We start from the raw sequence: 14,988 nt of genomic DNA on the forward strand, positions 1-14,988 counted from the left end.
AAATACGTGTGTATAATGACTTTATTTAAAGACAAACCAGAGGATGATTCAGCTGCGGTATAATTGGTGTGTATGTGTGTGTGTCTGTGTGTGTGTCTGTGACTTCTCTGTACTTTGTAGCCATGGGTGAACTGTGGACCACCCTGAACATTGTTTGTCTCTTCTTCACTGGCAGTGTGTCTTAACAAGCTAAATCAACACGGTGGGTTGGTTGGTCTTCCAGCCAGCTGTGCTGTGAGATTGTGGTCGTAGGTTCAGTTTCTCAGTACAACCACAGTACGGAAATGAGAGTGGAGATAACAAGCTAAGGTTAATAAATCCCAGAAAGAGGTGGAGGGATATGACAGTAGAGATAGGGTAAATAAACTAGACTAGAGGGAGGAAGGCGGAGGCATACGTCATACCGGGATGTTGTAATAAACCAGAATGAGGCGGAGGGATATGACAGTGGAGATAGAGGGTAAATTAACCCCAGAGAGAGGCAGATAGTATGATACCGGCGATATAGAGTAAGTAAGCGGAAGGGAGGGATAGGGGAGGATGGATGGGTGGAAGAAGGGAGGTAGGAAGGCGGAGGGATACTACATACCGGCAGGTCGTCCCAGAGCTGGCTCTTCTTCATCTCCAGGGACGGCTGTGTGAGATCAAACTTGGGGATGGGGAACCCGGGGATGGCGTTGTGAAGGTGGAACCCAAACGTCACCAGCCAGATATTGACATCTGTAACCATGGAAAAGTGAATTACATTGTGACCATGAGAGAATAGGCCCCTGAGGGATATTATGTCCCTGATCTCTCTTTTGACGAACATATCAAGACTGTTTCAAGGACAGCATTTTTCCATCTACGTAACATTGCAAAAATTAGAAACTTTCTGTCCAAAAATGATGCAGAAACATTAATCCATGCTTTTGTTACAGTGCCTTGCGAAAGTATTCGGCCCCCTTGAACTTTGCGACCTTTTGCCACATTTCAGGCTTCAAACATAAAGATATAAAACTGTATTTTTTTGTGAAGAATCAACAACAAGTGGGACACAATCATGAAGTGGAACGACATTTATTGGATATTTCAAACTTTTTTAACAAATCAAAAACTGAAAAATTGGGCGTGCAAAATTATAAAGCCCCTTTACTTTCAGTGCAGCAAACTCTCTCCAGAAGTTCAGTGAGGATCTCTGAATGATCCAATGTTGACCTAAATGACTAATGATGATAAATACAATCCACCTGTGTGTAATCAAGTCTCCGTATAAATGCACCTGCACTGTGATAGTCTCATACCCCAAGCGACTTACAGCTGTAATCGCAGCAAAAGGTGGCGCTACAAAGTATTAACTTAAGGGGGCTGAATAATTTTGCCTGTTAGCCTGGTTCCTCTCTAGGTTTCTTCCTAGGTTTTGGCTTTTCTAGGGAGTTTTTCCTAGCCAACCTGCTTCAACACCTGCATTGCTTGCTGTTTGGGGTTTTAGGCTGGGTTTCTGTACAGCACTTTGAGATATCAGCTGATGTACGAAGGGCTATATAAATACATTTGATTTGATTTGATTTGATGTCCCAATGTTTCAGATTAGGATAGGACAAACTGGAATGTCCCGAGGGGAAAATAGTAATTTCGAGTCATACCTTTCATGTTTAGCCAGAACTATAATCATGTGGAAAGGGTAACTGCTGAAAACAATAGCAATATCATGGTGATGCATAGCAATGAGGTGATATGCCACCGCTAGACAATTACTAAAGTTCACAGCCATAAAATATTCATACTAATAGTCTATTCACAATAGACTGTTTATCTATGGTCATCATGCAATGACAACGTGTCCCTACTGTATTGCCATAACAGGCCTTACCGTTCTACATGGCAAGGTGCCAGACAAATATAATGAGACCATGGTTCTGTGCATTGCAGTACATTGGTTTGTATCTGCTTGGCTAAGCTATAGGGAGTAAATCAGAGTGCATTATAGGTCGCATCACAGCCTCTTATCTGTGATGTACTCCATTTGTGACATACTCGTCCTCCTATAAACCATCTAGAAGGTTCATGTCTTACATAAAGCTACAAGCAGTCAACTAGAGTGAATTCACCGTCTCCCACCTGTGACGTACTCCTTGACCTCGTGAACTTTGCTGACAGGGTTGTTGTTCCGGAACATGTACAGGTTGAACGGCGCCGGGTCTTTCCCGACTCTCGTCCACGTCCCGATGTCTGGGGTGGTCCAGCGCCCTGCCGGGATGTCATAGTCCCGGTCCCCGAAATGCAGCAGGCGCGTCAAAGGATCGTAGAGACCCCCGTGGAAGCCGATCACCAGGACAAAGTCAGGGTTGGAGTCAAAGTAGACCTCGCCGTAGGCTGTGTACTGCACCTGGAAAAGAATCATGAAACACATTGAATAACGATCACCTCGCTGGATATGTAGATTTACATACTTTTAGATTTAGACTAGCTTTTATTCGATTTAATCCAAGTAACAACACATAGAGGATCGGGGACTGTACATGAGGCCTTTCCAACTGGTCTGAAACCTTACCTGCTTCAGAAGAAGCCCATTACTACTGAACACTGCTAGAGGGGTTCCGGTGTTGTCACAGGCGATATAGAACTCCTCTCCGCTACTGATCTCCATGGCGAAGAGGTGTCCCTGCAGGTCGTAGTAGAGAGATGTGATCTCTGAGCTGCTGTGGTTGTAGACGTGAGTGATCCTGGTCGGGTAGTTCAGGTCTGCATAGAAGAACTGCAGGTGCTGGCCTAGGCTGGTTCTGGAGGCCACACGGCGGCCCAACCCATCATAGCGGTACTGGATGGTCCAACTGTTGGGGGAAGGGAGGGAGGGAGGGAGGGAGGGAGGGAGGGAGGGAGGGAGGGAGGGAGGGAGGGAGGGAGGGAGGGAGGGAGGGAGGGAGGGAGAGAGATTTTACAATTAGGAAACATTACAGAGTATTAATAGCAGTGAAGGATGAATTATTTGAAGCAATTTAGACATTTAAAACATACAAGAATTATCAGCAAACAACACAATACAAATTAAATCCAAGTTGGGTGTATGTTTACAGTGGGGTATGGATGGTACAGTCCGGTACGGTCACCAATCGTCCAACTAACCTGTTGCCTTTGCTGTAGACGCGTTCCAGAAGGCCCTTGGAGTTGTACTCAAAGATCTCAGCTCCTCTCTGTCTCAGGAACCCGTCATCGTCCAACCGGTACTGGACGTCCCCGAGCCGCGTGATGCGGTCTCGGAGGTCGTAGCGTAGCGGGGTGAGCCGGGCGCTGTTACCCGGGTTGAGCAGGTGGAGGTTGCCGTTCAGGTCGTAGTTGTAGCGCCACATCATCTTCTCGTTGAGGTAGACCGTCTGGAGCTGACCGTCCACGTCGTACTCGTAACCATACTTGGTCGTGTTGGCAAACGGTCCGATCTTGATCTCGCGTTTGGTTACCCGGCCCATGTTGTCATACTGGATGGTGATCCAGTACATGAGGGATCTGAAGATCTCGTACTGGATCTCCTTGATCCGCCCATGGACGTCGAAGTGCTTGGTGTAGGTCATGACGGCCGTGGAGATGATCTGGTTGATGTCGTAGTAGATCACACCGAACTTTCCGAATTGTTCCACCTTCAAATCAAATCAAATTTTATTTAATTAAAGAGCATTTAAATCACAAACACACTTTTAGTAAAATAATGAAATGTGTGAGAGAATAAAAGAGAATAAAGATATAAATCAAATTATGTCTACATACATTTTTGGACTTTTATATAAACTAAATATAGACATTGATTCTTGAGAAATGTAACTTATCAATGTCTTACTCCATCAGAAAGGTTTTAAAAGGTTTTAACTGGGCCTCCTAAGTGGCGCAGTGGCCTAAGACACTGCATCACAGTGCTAGCTGTGTCACTAGAGATTCTAGGTTTGAGTCCAGGCTCTGTCGCAGCCGGCCACGACCGGGAGACCCATGGGGTGGCCCAGTGTCGTTTGGGTTAGGAGAGGGGATGTCAGGGATGTCCTTGGCAGGGATGTCTTTGTCCAATCGTGCACTTGCGACTCCTGTGGCGGGCCGGGCGCAGTGCACGCTGACACGGTTGCCAGGTGCATGGTGTTTCTTCCGACACATTGGTGCGGCTGGCTTCCGGGTTAAGTGGACAGACATTGCGTCAAGAAGCAGCGCGGTTTGGTTAGGTTATGTTTCGGAGGATGAACGGGCCTCACCCGAGTCCGTACGGGTGTTGCAGTGATGAGACAAGACTGTAACTACTAATTGAATACCACGAAATTGGAGAGAGAAAGGGATAATAAAATACATTTAAAAAAAAATAAGGTTTTAGACGAAATTGAAGAACCTCACCTTCCCGGAGATGTCGTCAAACTGGTAGAGGTCGATGGGCAGCGGCGTCTCGTTGATGACAGCCTGCATGCTGGTGACCCGGAAGCTGTTGTCGTAGGTATAATCAAACCGCGCGTTCACCATGCCGTCCTCACTGAACCGGAAGATCTGCCGGTCCACCAACGGTCCAATCTGCCGGTACCGGATGGAACAGATGAACCCTTCGCTCTGGAGGTTCACCGTCTTCAGCACACCGGCTGTCTCGTCGTAGGTGAAGCTAACCCTCGTAGAATCATACAAGATCTCCGCCATTTTGTTCTGTCGTCGGTACTTGTAGAGAATTCTACGACCTGTTGATGTAGAAGTGGGCGGTTATTCTGTGTACAACACCAACATCAATTCCTAGCAATATTTGTTGAATGGCAATACAGTTTCAGGTGAAGTTTTCCTAAACTTTCTGAAAATGTTCTCTTTTTTTTGTGATAATAAAAAATACAAAATGTACTTGATGACAGACGAGACAAGGACGTTAGACACACTCAACACACAACACAACCGTAGCAGCTCTGACAGTGGTCTGACCTGTCCCTAGGTGGGCCACTCTGAGGAGCTGTCCGTCTTCGCTGTAGTCGACGGTGACCGAGGCGTTGCTCTCCGGGGGGTTGTAAATGTTGCGATAGTAGCCCAGGGAGCGGATGGTCTGCATGGTGTGACGGGCCACCGAAGGCATGGTGACAGCAGACAGGCGGTCCAACAGGTCGTAGTCAAAGATGTACTGACGCTGGCTGTGGAGCAGGAGCACCATGGACTGGAGGGAGGAGGACGGAGGTGGAGGGAGAGTGATGGGAGAAAAGGAAGAGAGAAGAAGAAAAGAGAATGAGGGATGGGAGAGGAATGGGAGAAAAGGAAGAGAGAAGAAGAAAGGAGAATGAGAGATGGGAGAGGAATGGGAGAAAGGGAAGAGAGAAGAAGAAAGGAGAATGAGGGATGGGAGAGGAATGGGAGAAAGGGAAGAGAGAAGAAGAAAGGAGAATGAGGGATGGGAGAGGAATGGGAGAAAGGGAAGAGAGAAGAAGAAAGGAGAATAAGGGAAGGGAGAGGAATGGGAGAAAAGGATGAGAGAAATAAGAATTTATTAACTCTAATGTACATTACAAATTCAAATGGAGCGCTAAACCAGGAATTAACATTCCCTTTCCTGAAAGATTTTCTTTATTTTAATTGAGTTACCCTTGACCTCCCTCCCTCCCAGTCTCTAAACGCAGAACTCTGTTAAATGCACTTCACTGCATTAATTCTAAAGTGTTCCGTAATTATTGGCATTTACTAGCACTCCTCTCCTTTCTTCTCCGCCCATGTGTGTGTGTGTGTGTGTGTGTGTATGTGTGGAGTAGTGTAGGGTCTACCTACTAATCTCATAAAGGTAGGCACCAGTGGAAGTCACAATCACTTAGCCAAACAGCAGGTAATTAGCTACTTTGCATAGCGGCGGGGGGGAGAGTGGAAGTGGATGGTTACGTCTGAAATGGCACCCTGTTCCCTATGTAGTGCAATACTTTTGACCGGGGCCCATGGGGCTGTGGCTAAAAGTACTGCACTACATAGGGAATCAGCTGCCATTTGGGACGCAGTCGCTATGCTAGTTAGCGGATGGTTGGTCGTGATTTCAACAACATTTTTTACCGAAGAATGAGGCCCATAAGTAGGAAGTAGGAAGGTAAGGCTCAGAATAGATGAGCAGAGAGCATCTTAGTGAGTCAATAACAACAACAACTTCACTCCAGTCCCTCCAGGATTCTGATATGCATCTCTGGCTGTGTTGGTTTGTTTGCATGTCTCTCTCTCTCTCTATCTCTCTCTCTCTCTCTAAAGAGGGAGTCTGCCTGGAGGATCCTTCACCTTGTCTGTCATACATGGACAGACATTAACACAAGCTCCCCAGGCACTGTGTTTGTGTCCCTGTGTATGTTTGTCTGTCTGTTTCACTGTGTGTGTGTGTGATTGTGTCTATGTGTGTGTGAGTGTGTGTGTGTGTGTGGCTACTGTGGCAACATATGTTTGGCCAGGGATATGTCTCTTGCTGGTCACTCTACCAGAGCTCTTGGCCGGCAGGCAACCACCGGGTGGGTGGGCGGTGTCCAGCCCTATTTCAAACTTATACTGAACTGAAATATTTTACTGAGTTACAGTCATATGAGGAAATCAGTCAATTGAAATACATTAATTAGGCCCTAATCTATGGATTTTACATGACTGGGAAAACAGATATGCATATGTTGGTCACAAATACCTTACGACCTAAATTATGTTTGGTCGTAGATCAGAAAACCAGTCAGTATCTGCTGTGACCACCATTTGCCTCGTGCAGCGTGACACATCTCCTTCGCATAGAGTTGATCAGGCTGTTGACTGTGGCCTGTGGAATGCTGTCCCACATGTCTGGTGAATATGCGGGCCATGGACGAACTGGGACATTTTCAGCTTCCAGGAATTGTGTACAGATCCTTGCGACATGGGCCCGTGCATTATCATGCTGAAACATGGAGGTGATGGCGGCAGATGAATGGCACGACAATGGGCCTCAGGATCTCATCACGGTATCTCTGTGCATTCAAATTTGCATCGATAAAATGCAATTGTGTTCGTTATATCTAGTTTATGCCTGCCCATAGCATAACCCCACCGCCACCACGGGGTACTATGTTCACAACGTTAACATCAGCAAACCGCCAGCCCACACGACGCCACACACATGGTCTGCGTTTGTGAGGCTGGTTGAACGTACTGCCAAAGTCTCTAAAACAACGTTAGAGGAAGCTTATGGTAGAGAAATGAACATTCAATTCCCTGGCAACAGCTCAGGTGGATATTCCTGAAGTCAGAATGCCAAATGCACGCTACCTCGAATTGGGACATCTGTGGCATTGTGTTGTGGGACAACATTTCTGGGATCCTTTATTTCAGCTGATGAAACATGGGACCAATACTTTACGTTTACATTTTTGTTCAGTGTAGTTTATTTGTCATTATGTAAACGTAACCTCTGGGATCGTCTCTACAGCTTGTCCTGGAAGTGAGAACGGAGAAAAGTTTCTGCTACTCTGGGGAATTAGCTTGGGATCTCTATCTCTCTCTCTGTCCCACCCTCTCTCTCTCTCTCTGTCCCACCGTCTATCACTCTTTCTCTATCTCTCTCTCTGTCCCACCCTCTCTCTCGCTCTCTGTCCCACCGTCTATCACTCTTTCTCTATCTCTCTCCTTCTGTACTCTCCATCTTTCTCTCTCTCTGTTCTCTCTGTGTTGTGTCCCTGTGGCCTCCCCATGCTGTCTAAATCCCGGCTCCAGCCTCCTCCTCTCCCCTGGGTCTCGTTTCCATAACTCTGGTCTTCACTAGTCCCTCTTAAGCCATCACTCTGTACACTAGCATCCACAAACAATGTCTATTTTATCTTCCTGCTGTTGCTCTCTCTCTCTCTCTCTCTCTCTCTCTCTCTCCCCCCCCCCCACCACCTCCTCTCCCCTCTCTTTATATATCCCTTACTACCTAAAGGGAATATGGTCCTTTTATAGAGCCTGTGCAGACTCCCTTGTATATTTTTCAAAGCATCTTTTCTGTTTTGACACTCATAGCTTTCAAGGGGGCCTTCAATGACTTTAGTGGCTTTTTTTATTTTCCACTGTTTTCATCTTCAGAAAATAACCTTGTGTTTTTTGTGCTGACAATGAAAATAGACGACTATCCCCACCACTAATCCTTTTATAGCAGGAGATGCACCGGTCTTTACAGATTTGAACAGCTCGTCTATGGTTAAAGAGGGACAGAAAGTGGTTGTGTTTGTGTGTGTGGGTAAAGCTTACTGGGCGTTCATAGGGGAGACTCACGGTGTAGTTAGCAGCTGACGCTGTAATGCCAGGGTGTAGGAACACTGCTCTTCAGCACACAGCGGAGTGGAGTTTAAGAGGGACATTTTGACAGTAAACAAAGTGGCGCTGCGTTTGACATTGACCATATCGGTTCAGCTACTCACCAAAACACCAGTTGGAATGCAATTGATCGGTGATGCAAGTGCATTCACACTAAGTCCTCAACTACTTTTTCACAATGTTTTTGCATTGTCAATATGGGGTGTTTGCTGGTGTTGCTGATCATGGCACCAGAGTGTGTGTATGCGTATGTGGATGTGAGTTTTTCAACTGGCAGCACGTTCCCCAACTGGCAGCACGTTCCCCAACTGGCAGCACGTTCCCCAACTGGCAGCACGTTCCCCAACTGGCAGCACGTTCCCCAACTGGCAGCACGTTTTCTGAGCAATTTTCTAATTGTTTTATTTATTGTTGGACATAAAAGAGAGTAAAAACACCAGGAAATCGGCTCCAAGTGATTTTAATTTAAGAAATCTGTTCCCAAGTATTCCCACGTATAATAGAGAGCGTGTTCGTATATAAATCTAGGCAAGGTTTGAAATGATTATGTTTTAGTCAAACATTATATCTGTTTGGGCTTCTTGCGATCAATTTGTCGACAAATCATTTGGAATTATGTTCCGGCCCCCTGACCATCCGGTCCAGAAAATAATTGGCCCGCGGCTGAATCTAGCTGATCATCCTTCCTCTAGTTCCTACCTTATCCAGGTATGTAAAACTCCAGGTCTTTCCATCGGCGAACACTCGGGACACAATCCTCCCTTGACCATCGTACTCCACCCTCTCTGTGGTGGGACCCCTCTGTAGGCTGGTCACCTGCCCCGTGCTGGAGTAGGTAAGGTTGACTGACAGCAGCTTACTGCTGGGGACCCACAGAGTAGGGTGGCCCTGGGTGTCATACACGATCTTCAGCAGGAACTTCCTGTGGTCGTCGTAGATCTTTTCTGTCCGGAGAGTTCGGTCGTAATCCACCGAGAGAAGGTTTCTGCCGTTCACCTTGAAAGAAAAGAAGAAGGGTTGGACAGTTTTAACTTAAATATTGTACAAATCCAATAAAAAGGTTTGCAGTCTAAGTAGTAATGTTTATTAACAATACATTATTTCCACTTTATTTACATGCGGACAGATTGTTGAACTTTTAAAACAAAAAGCTAACAAACACAAGAGGAGAAATGATGAAACTGTGAACTGAACCGGCTTTCAAAGTCAATTCCCGACCCAGAACCGCTATTTATCGCCTCCCAATGACCCCACTGTTTGTTTAAACCGCTGTTTACCGTGATCGATTCTCAAGACCGACACTAAATTCATTTAAGGGATTATTAGCATTCGATTAGCCGTTTTTGTGAAGGGAGTTTCATTAAAGTGAGAGACTGGCTGGCGTGTGTTCAAACTCTTGCTTTTGACTGCTTTCATAAATTACCCCCCCTAGGAATTCAGCGAGGTGGAGAGACAGAGAGAATGAGAGAGAGAGCGAGAGAGTGAGAATAAGAATAATATGGTGATGGTAACCATGCAGAGTCTCTCTCTCAGCCTATTGGGAGCTGAGACTCATTTGAAGATGACAGGGGCCTTCGGAATGCCGCCGAGACACACCGAAATACTAGCCAACAGAACGTGACCCCGGCCTCAATTTATTTCCCATAAGAAAGCATGTCATTTCCTGCTGGGATGGATGCCGTGGGGACACCCACCTAGCCTACCTGCCCGCTCCCCCCCTTCAGGTTTTCATGTTGCGAGAAAAAAGAGGGAACAAGAAATAAGAAAGAGGGAAAGAAAACAGCGGAAGGATGTCAATATGGCCTTCATGTGTTTTTTGTAAGCGAAGGCCCCTGATTCCTCCTGGACATTCTTCAGTAATGAGACGAGGAGGCTGAGATCCAGACAGAAATGGGATGAGTCCCAAATGCCACCCTATTCTCTACATAGTGCATGTACAGTGTCCCTATGGGTCTTGGTCAAAAGTAGTGCACTGTATAGGGAATAGGGTGCCATTTGGGACATACAGAGAGCAGTCTTTGGAGAGAGAGATGAAGACAGACACTGGAAGGAGGAGTGGGTAATACCTTGGAGACCAGCCCTCTTCTCTGACAGAGGGAACGGCTCAGAATATGCAACCCCACCATTAGATGTAGCAGGACGTGTGTGTTTGTGTCGTGTGTGTCCCATCCATGTGTGTGTCCCATCAGCTTTAGTTCACATACAGGAGGCATCAGATATGGGAATTAGGGAATTAACCCTTGACGAGTCAGCAGGGAAACAAAAGTACACCTTTTCCTGTGTTGGGTAAATGGTAATGACTTTCAGATATTGTCTTTGATGTTGGAGGAGACAAAACGTTGCGGCAATAAAGCATCGTCGTCCCTCGCTAACCACTGACAAACTGTCACTAATTTGTCTCACTCCCTTGCAGTGGTTAAATCCATATCGTAGTTAGCACCAAACCTCGACCAAGACCCGTCCTATATTGTAGCCTATGTTTGAATGATGTCATGGTAAAAACGAGAAGGAAGTGGCAGCCAAAGATCTGACTAAATCATCTCAGAGGGAAGAGAGAGGCTGTGAAACCCCAACTGTTAGAATCCACATAAGAAACCCCTAGACCACATATGTCAGAGTCAAGGCCCGCGGGCCACATCCGGCCCGCAAGAAGGTTTTTTACGGCCCCTGGGATGATCTTGATTTATTATTAGAACCGGCCCGCAGCAAGCCGGCAGCCCGCAGATCTTTTACACGCACCAATACTACATTTCCCACAATGCAAAGGTGACGCACCGAGCAGTAGGCTGCTTCATTTCAATATTTATTGGCACAGCAGTCGTCAGCATCACAGTAAAATTAACTTTCAGATACCCATCAAAAATGGCAAAACGGAAGGTGGATACTGAGAACCGGGGGTTTCAAACAAGGTGGGAGTCGGAGTATATGTTCACGAAGGTAGCTGGAAAACCTGTGTGTCTTCTGTGTGGAGAAAGTGTGGCGGTACTGAAAGAGTATAATCTGAGACGACATTATGAAACGAAACACGCGGACACACACGCGGACGCAACTGTCAAGGCCAGTTTTATTTTGGCAGAAGAGATCGCTAAATCAGCCCGGCCATTTACGGAGGGGGATTTCATCAAAAACTGCATGATTAAAGTTTGTGACGAAGTTTGCCCAGAAAAAAGGCAACTCTTTTTAAATGTGAGTCTGAGCAGAAACACCATTGCCGAGAGAGTAGACCAGTTGTCCATCAATCTAAAAGAGCAGCTTGTGAAAAAGGGAAAAGATTTTATTGCATATTCCTTGGCTGTGGATGAGAGCACCGACATTTCTGACATTGCCCAGTTGTCAATTTTCATCCGCGGAGTGGACTCCAACCTAAGCGTGACAGAGGAGTTTTTGGCTTTACGTCCTATGCATGGCACAACTACGGGGCATGATTTGTATGAAGAGGTGTCAAGATGTGTAAATGAGATGGAGCTGCCTTGGGAAAAACTCGTGGGTTTGACAACCGACGGAGCACCTGCGATGTGTGGACACAGGAGCGGACTGGTGGCGAAGATACGGGAAAAGATGCAAGAGGAAAACGCGACAGGTGAGCTGACAGCTTATCATTGTATCATACACCAGGAAGCGTTGTGCGGTAAAGCCTTGAAAATGGAGCATGTAATGAGCATCATCACGCGCACAGTTAACTTTATCAGAGCCAAAGGTTTGAATCACCGCCAGTTCAAGGCATTTCTGACGGAGTTAGAAACGGAGCATGGTGATTTGCCTTATCACACAGAGGTGCGATGGCTAAGCCAGGGAAAGGTGCTTCAAAGATGTTTCGAGCTTCGTGAGGAGATTTGTCTGTTCTTGGACAGCAAAGGGAAAGACACAACACAACTCCGAGACGAAATGTTTCTGTGTGAAATGGCTTTTCTGTGTGACATTACGAGTCATCTGAATGCAATAAACTTGCAGCTGCAGGGTCGGGATCGTGTCATCTCTGATATGTACAGTACAGTGAAGGCATTTAAAACCAAACTGACTCTGTGGGAGACGCAGATGCGGAAAGAAAATTTGAGCCACTTTCCCAGCTGCCAGACCATGAAAGAGAAGCTCTCTACCAGTGCGTTCCCGAGCACACAGTTGGCTGATAAAATAGGTATGCTTGCCGCTGACTTTCGACGCCGATTTGCTGACTTTGAAGCACAAAAAAGCAGGTTGGAACTGCTCGGTAACCCATTTGCTGTTGACGTGGAAAGCTCACCACCAAACCTCCAAATGGAGTTGATTGACCTCCAATGCAATGATGCACTGAGGGCAAAATATGCGGCAGTGGGTGCTGCGGAGTTCGCCCGTTTCCTCCCCGGCACAATGCCCCAGCTGCGCATCCAGGCTGCTCAAACGTTGTCTATGTTTGGCAGCACATACCTGTGTGAACAACTGTTTTCTTTGATGAACCTGAACAAAACATCACACAGAAGTCGACTTACTGCTGAACACCTCCACTCAATTCTGAGGATTTCTTCAGCTCAGAGCCTTACCCCGAACATTGATGAACTTGTGGAAAAGATGGGACACCACCAAGTATCACCCTCAACCTCAAACAAGTGAACATTACTGTGCAATCACATATTTAGAGTTTTTACTCAGTTCAAGTTTAAAAGTTAAAATGTAATATTTGTTTTCACTGCATGTTACTTCTCCTTAAACAAAGTGTTGTTTTTGATTAATAGATTTTTGCACTTTATTTTTTTGTATTTCAATCCAATTATATTTTAAAAATATTTCAGTTGAGTGGATGATAGAAAATTGCTATTATTGTTTTTTCTTTGAAGTAAATTTAGCCCACTTTTGCTAAAATAGAAAATATAGTCTACTGATGGTGCCTTGAATACCGGTTTCTTTCATTTAATGTTCATGTTATGGGGATATTTATATAAAGGAAATTTGTCTTTTGTGTCTGTTGAAAATTAAAGATTACTGACAGAGCCATAAGAAATTATTGCTTTATTTATCTGATCATATTGTAATATATTTGTTAGGTTTTCAGTAGGTTCAATTAGGTTCACTAGACTATATGCGTCATTTAAAAATTTTTCAATGAACATTCGAACAGTCCGGCCCTCGTCTTGTAGCTGATTTTTTTATTTGGCCCTCCGTCCATTTGACTTTGACACCCCTGCCCTAGACAGATAGTAATGATGTTTTAATCAGCTATGCCTGCTGGGAAGTGTGTGAAAGGTGCCAAGCTGCTACAGCCAAAAAAGGAAAAAAGAAACCCCCAACCTCCACATCTGCCTACAAAACAAAATGGCCGCTCCTCTCATAAGCCTTATGCCTAACCCTAAATCAAGACAAAATACCTCATTTACCGCTTATATTTTGACGATATAGCTAATTGACTTTGCAGTTTAAACAAAACAAAAATCAAACTAAAATGGCCGCCACTCTCCATCAAACTCCCTTCTCACCCTGAGCTTCCTTCCGAACACGATGACTTTCCCCCGGGTCTGCTCTTTGCGGAAGCGCCACTCCACCAGGTTCTGCCCGTTCTCCCCGGGCAGCGTCATGTTCCTCCGTGCCACCGTGGGGTTGGCAGCGCCCGCCAGGATGTGGGGCTCCGTCTGGTAGTGTGTGTCCATCCCGTTGGCATAGATCACCCTCAGAGAGTGGTCGTAGCCCACCTGGTAGCTGTTCCTTAGTTGGTCTGTGGTGGAGAGAAAGTTTAATTCCATGAAGACAATAATAAAGAATAGAAACTGGGTGGTTGAATGTTGATTGGCTGACAGCCGAGGTATATCAGACCGTATACCACGGGTACGACAAAACATGTATTTTTACTGCTCTAATTACGTTGGTAACCAGTTTACAATAGCAATAAGGCACCTTGGGGTTTGTGGTACATTGCCAATATACCACGGCTAAGGGTTGTATCCAGGCACTCCACGTTGCGTCATGCATAAGAACAGCGTGGTATAGCCGTGGTATATTGGTCGTATACCACACCCCCTCGGACCTTATTGCTTAAATAAGAAACATCTGATTTCAGATTTGAGAACCCCATTCCCCCTTCTGTTTTATAAAGGATGGAAGATTCCTATGTTGGGTCTGCATTGATAGAACCCTTCAAGGCCCCTCTCCTCTCATCTCCTCTCCTCTCCTCTCCTCTCCTCTCCTGTCCTTTCTTCTCCTCTCCTCTTCTTTCCTCTCCTCTTCTTTCCTCTCCTCTCCTCTCCTCTCCTCTCCTCTCCTCTCCTCTCCTCTCCTCTCCTCTCCTCTCCTCTCCTCTCATCTCCTCTCCTCTCCTCCTCTCCTGTCCTTTCTTCTCCAGTCCTCTTCTTTCCTCTCCTCTCCTCATCTCCTCTGCTCCCCTCCTCTCCTGTCCTCTCTCCTCCTTTCCTGTCCTTTCCTCTCCTCTCCTTTGCTCTCCTCCTCTCCCCTCCCCTCCTATTCTATCCTTTCCTCTCCTCTCCTTTCCTCTCCTCCTCTCCTGTCCTTTCCTCTCCTCTCCTTTCCTCTCATCTCCTCTCCTCTCCTCTGCTCTCCTCCTCTCCTTTCTCCTCCTATCCTATCCTCTCCTCTCCTTTCTCCTCTCCTATCATCTGCTCTCCTCCTCTCCTCTCCTTTCCTCTAATCTCATTTCCTCTCCTCCTCTCCTGTCCTTTCCTCTCATCTCCTCTCCTCTGCACTCCTCCTCTCCTTTCTCCTCCTATCCTCTCCTCTCCTTTCTCCTCCTATCCTTTCCTTTCCTATCCTCTCCTT

The 14,988-nt window shown here is 46.1% G+C and overlaps 1 protein-coding gene across 1 annotated transcript in view; it reads right to left on the minus strand.

Annotated features, from left to right (window-relative positions):
* The window catches only part of LOC139419314 (teneurin-3-like), a 405,690-nt gene that overhangs the window by 2,355 nt on the left and 388,347 nt on the right, over positions 1–14,988 (minus strand). The window contains exons 27-34 of the mRNA XM_071169258.1: positions 13,698–13,933; positions 8,950–9,246; positions 4,909–5,134; positions 4,348–4,676; positions 3,106–3,614; positions 2,534–2,813; positions 2,101–2,368; positions 590–720 (exon numbers count right to left, since the gene is read on the minus strand). Of these exons, the coding sequence (XP_071025359.1) occupies positions 590–720; positions 2,101–2,368; positions 2,534–2,813; positions 3,106–3,614; positions 4,348–4,676; positions 4,909–5,134; positions 8,950–9,246; positions 13,698–13,933 (2,276 nt within the window). The remainder of the gene's footprint in view (positions 1–589; positions 721–2,100; positions 2,369–2,533; positions 2,814–3,105; positions 3,615–4,347; positions 4,677–4,908; positions 5,135–8,949; positions 9,247–13,697; positions 13,934–14,988) is intronic.

The sequence above is a fragment of the Oncorhynchus clarkii genome, chromosome 10 (genome assembly GCF_045791955.1).
Source record: "Oncorhynchus clarkii lewisi isolate Uvic-CL-2024 chromosome 10, UVic_Ocla_1.0, whole genome shotgun sequence".
NCBI lineage: Eukaryota > Metazoa > Chordata > Actinopteri > Salmoniformes > Salmonidae > Oncorhynchus > Oncorhynchus clarkii.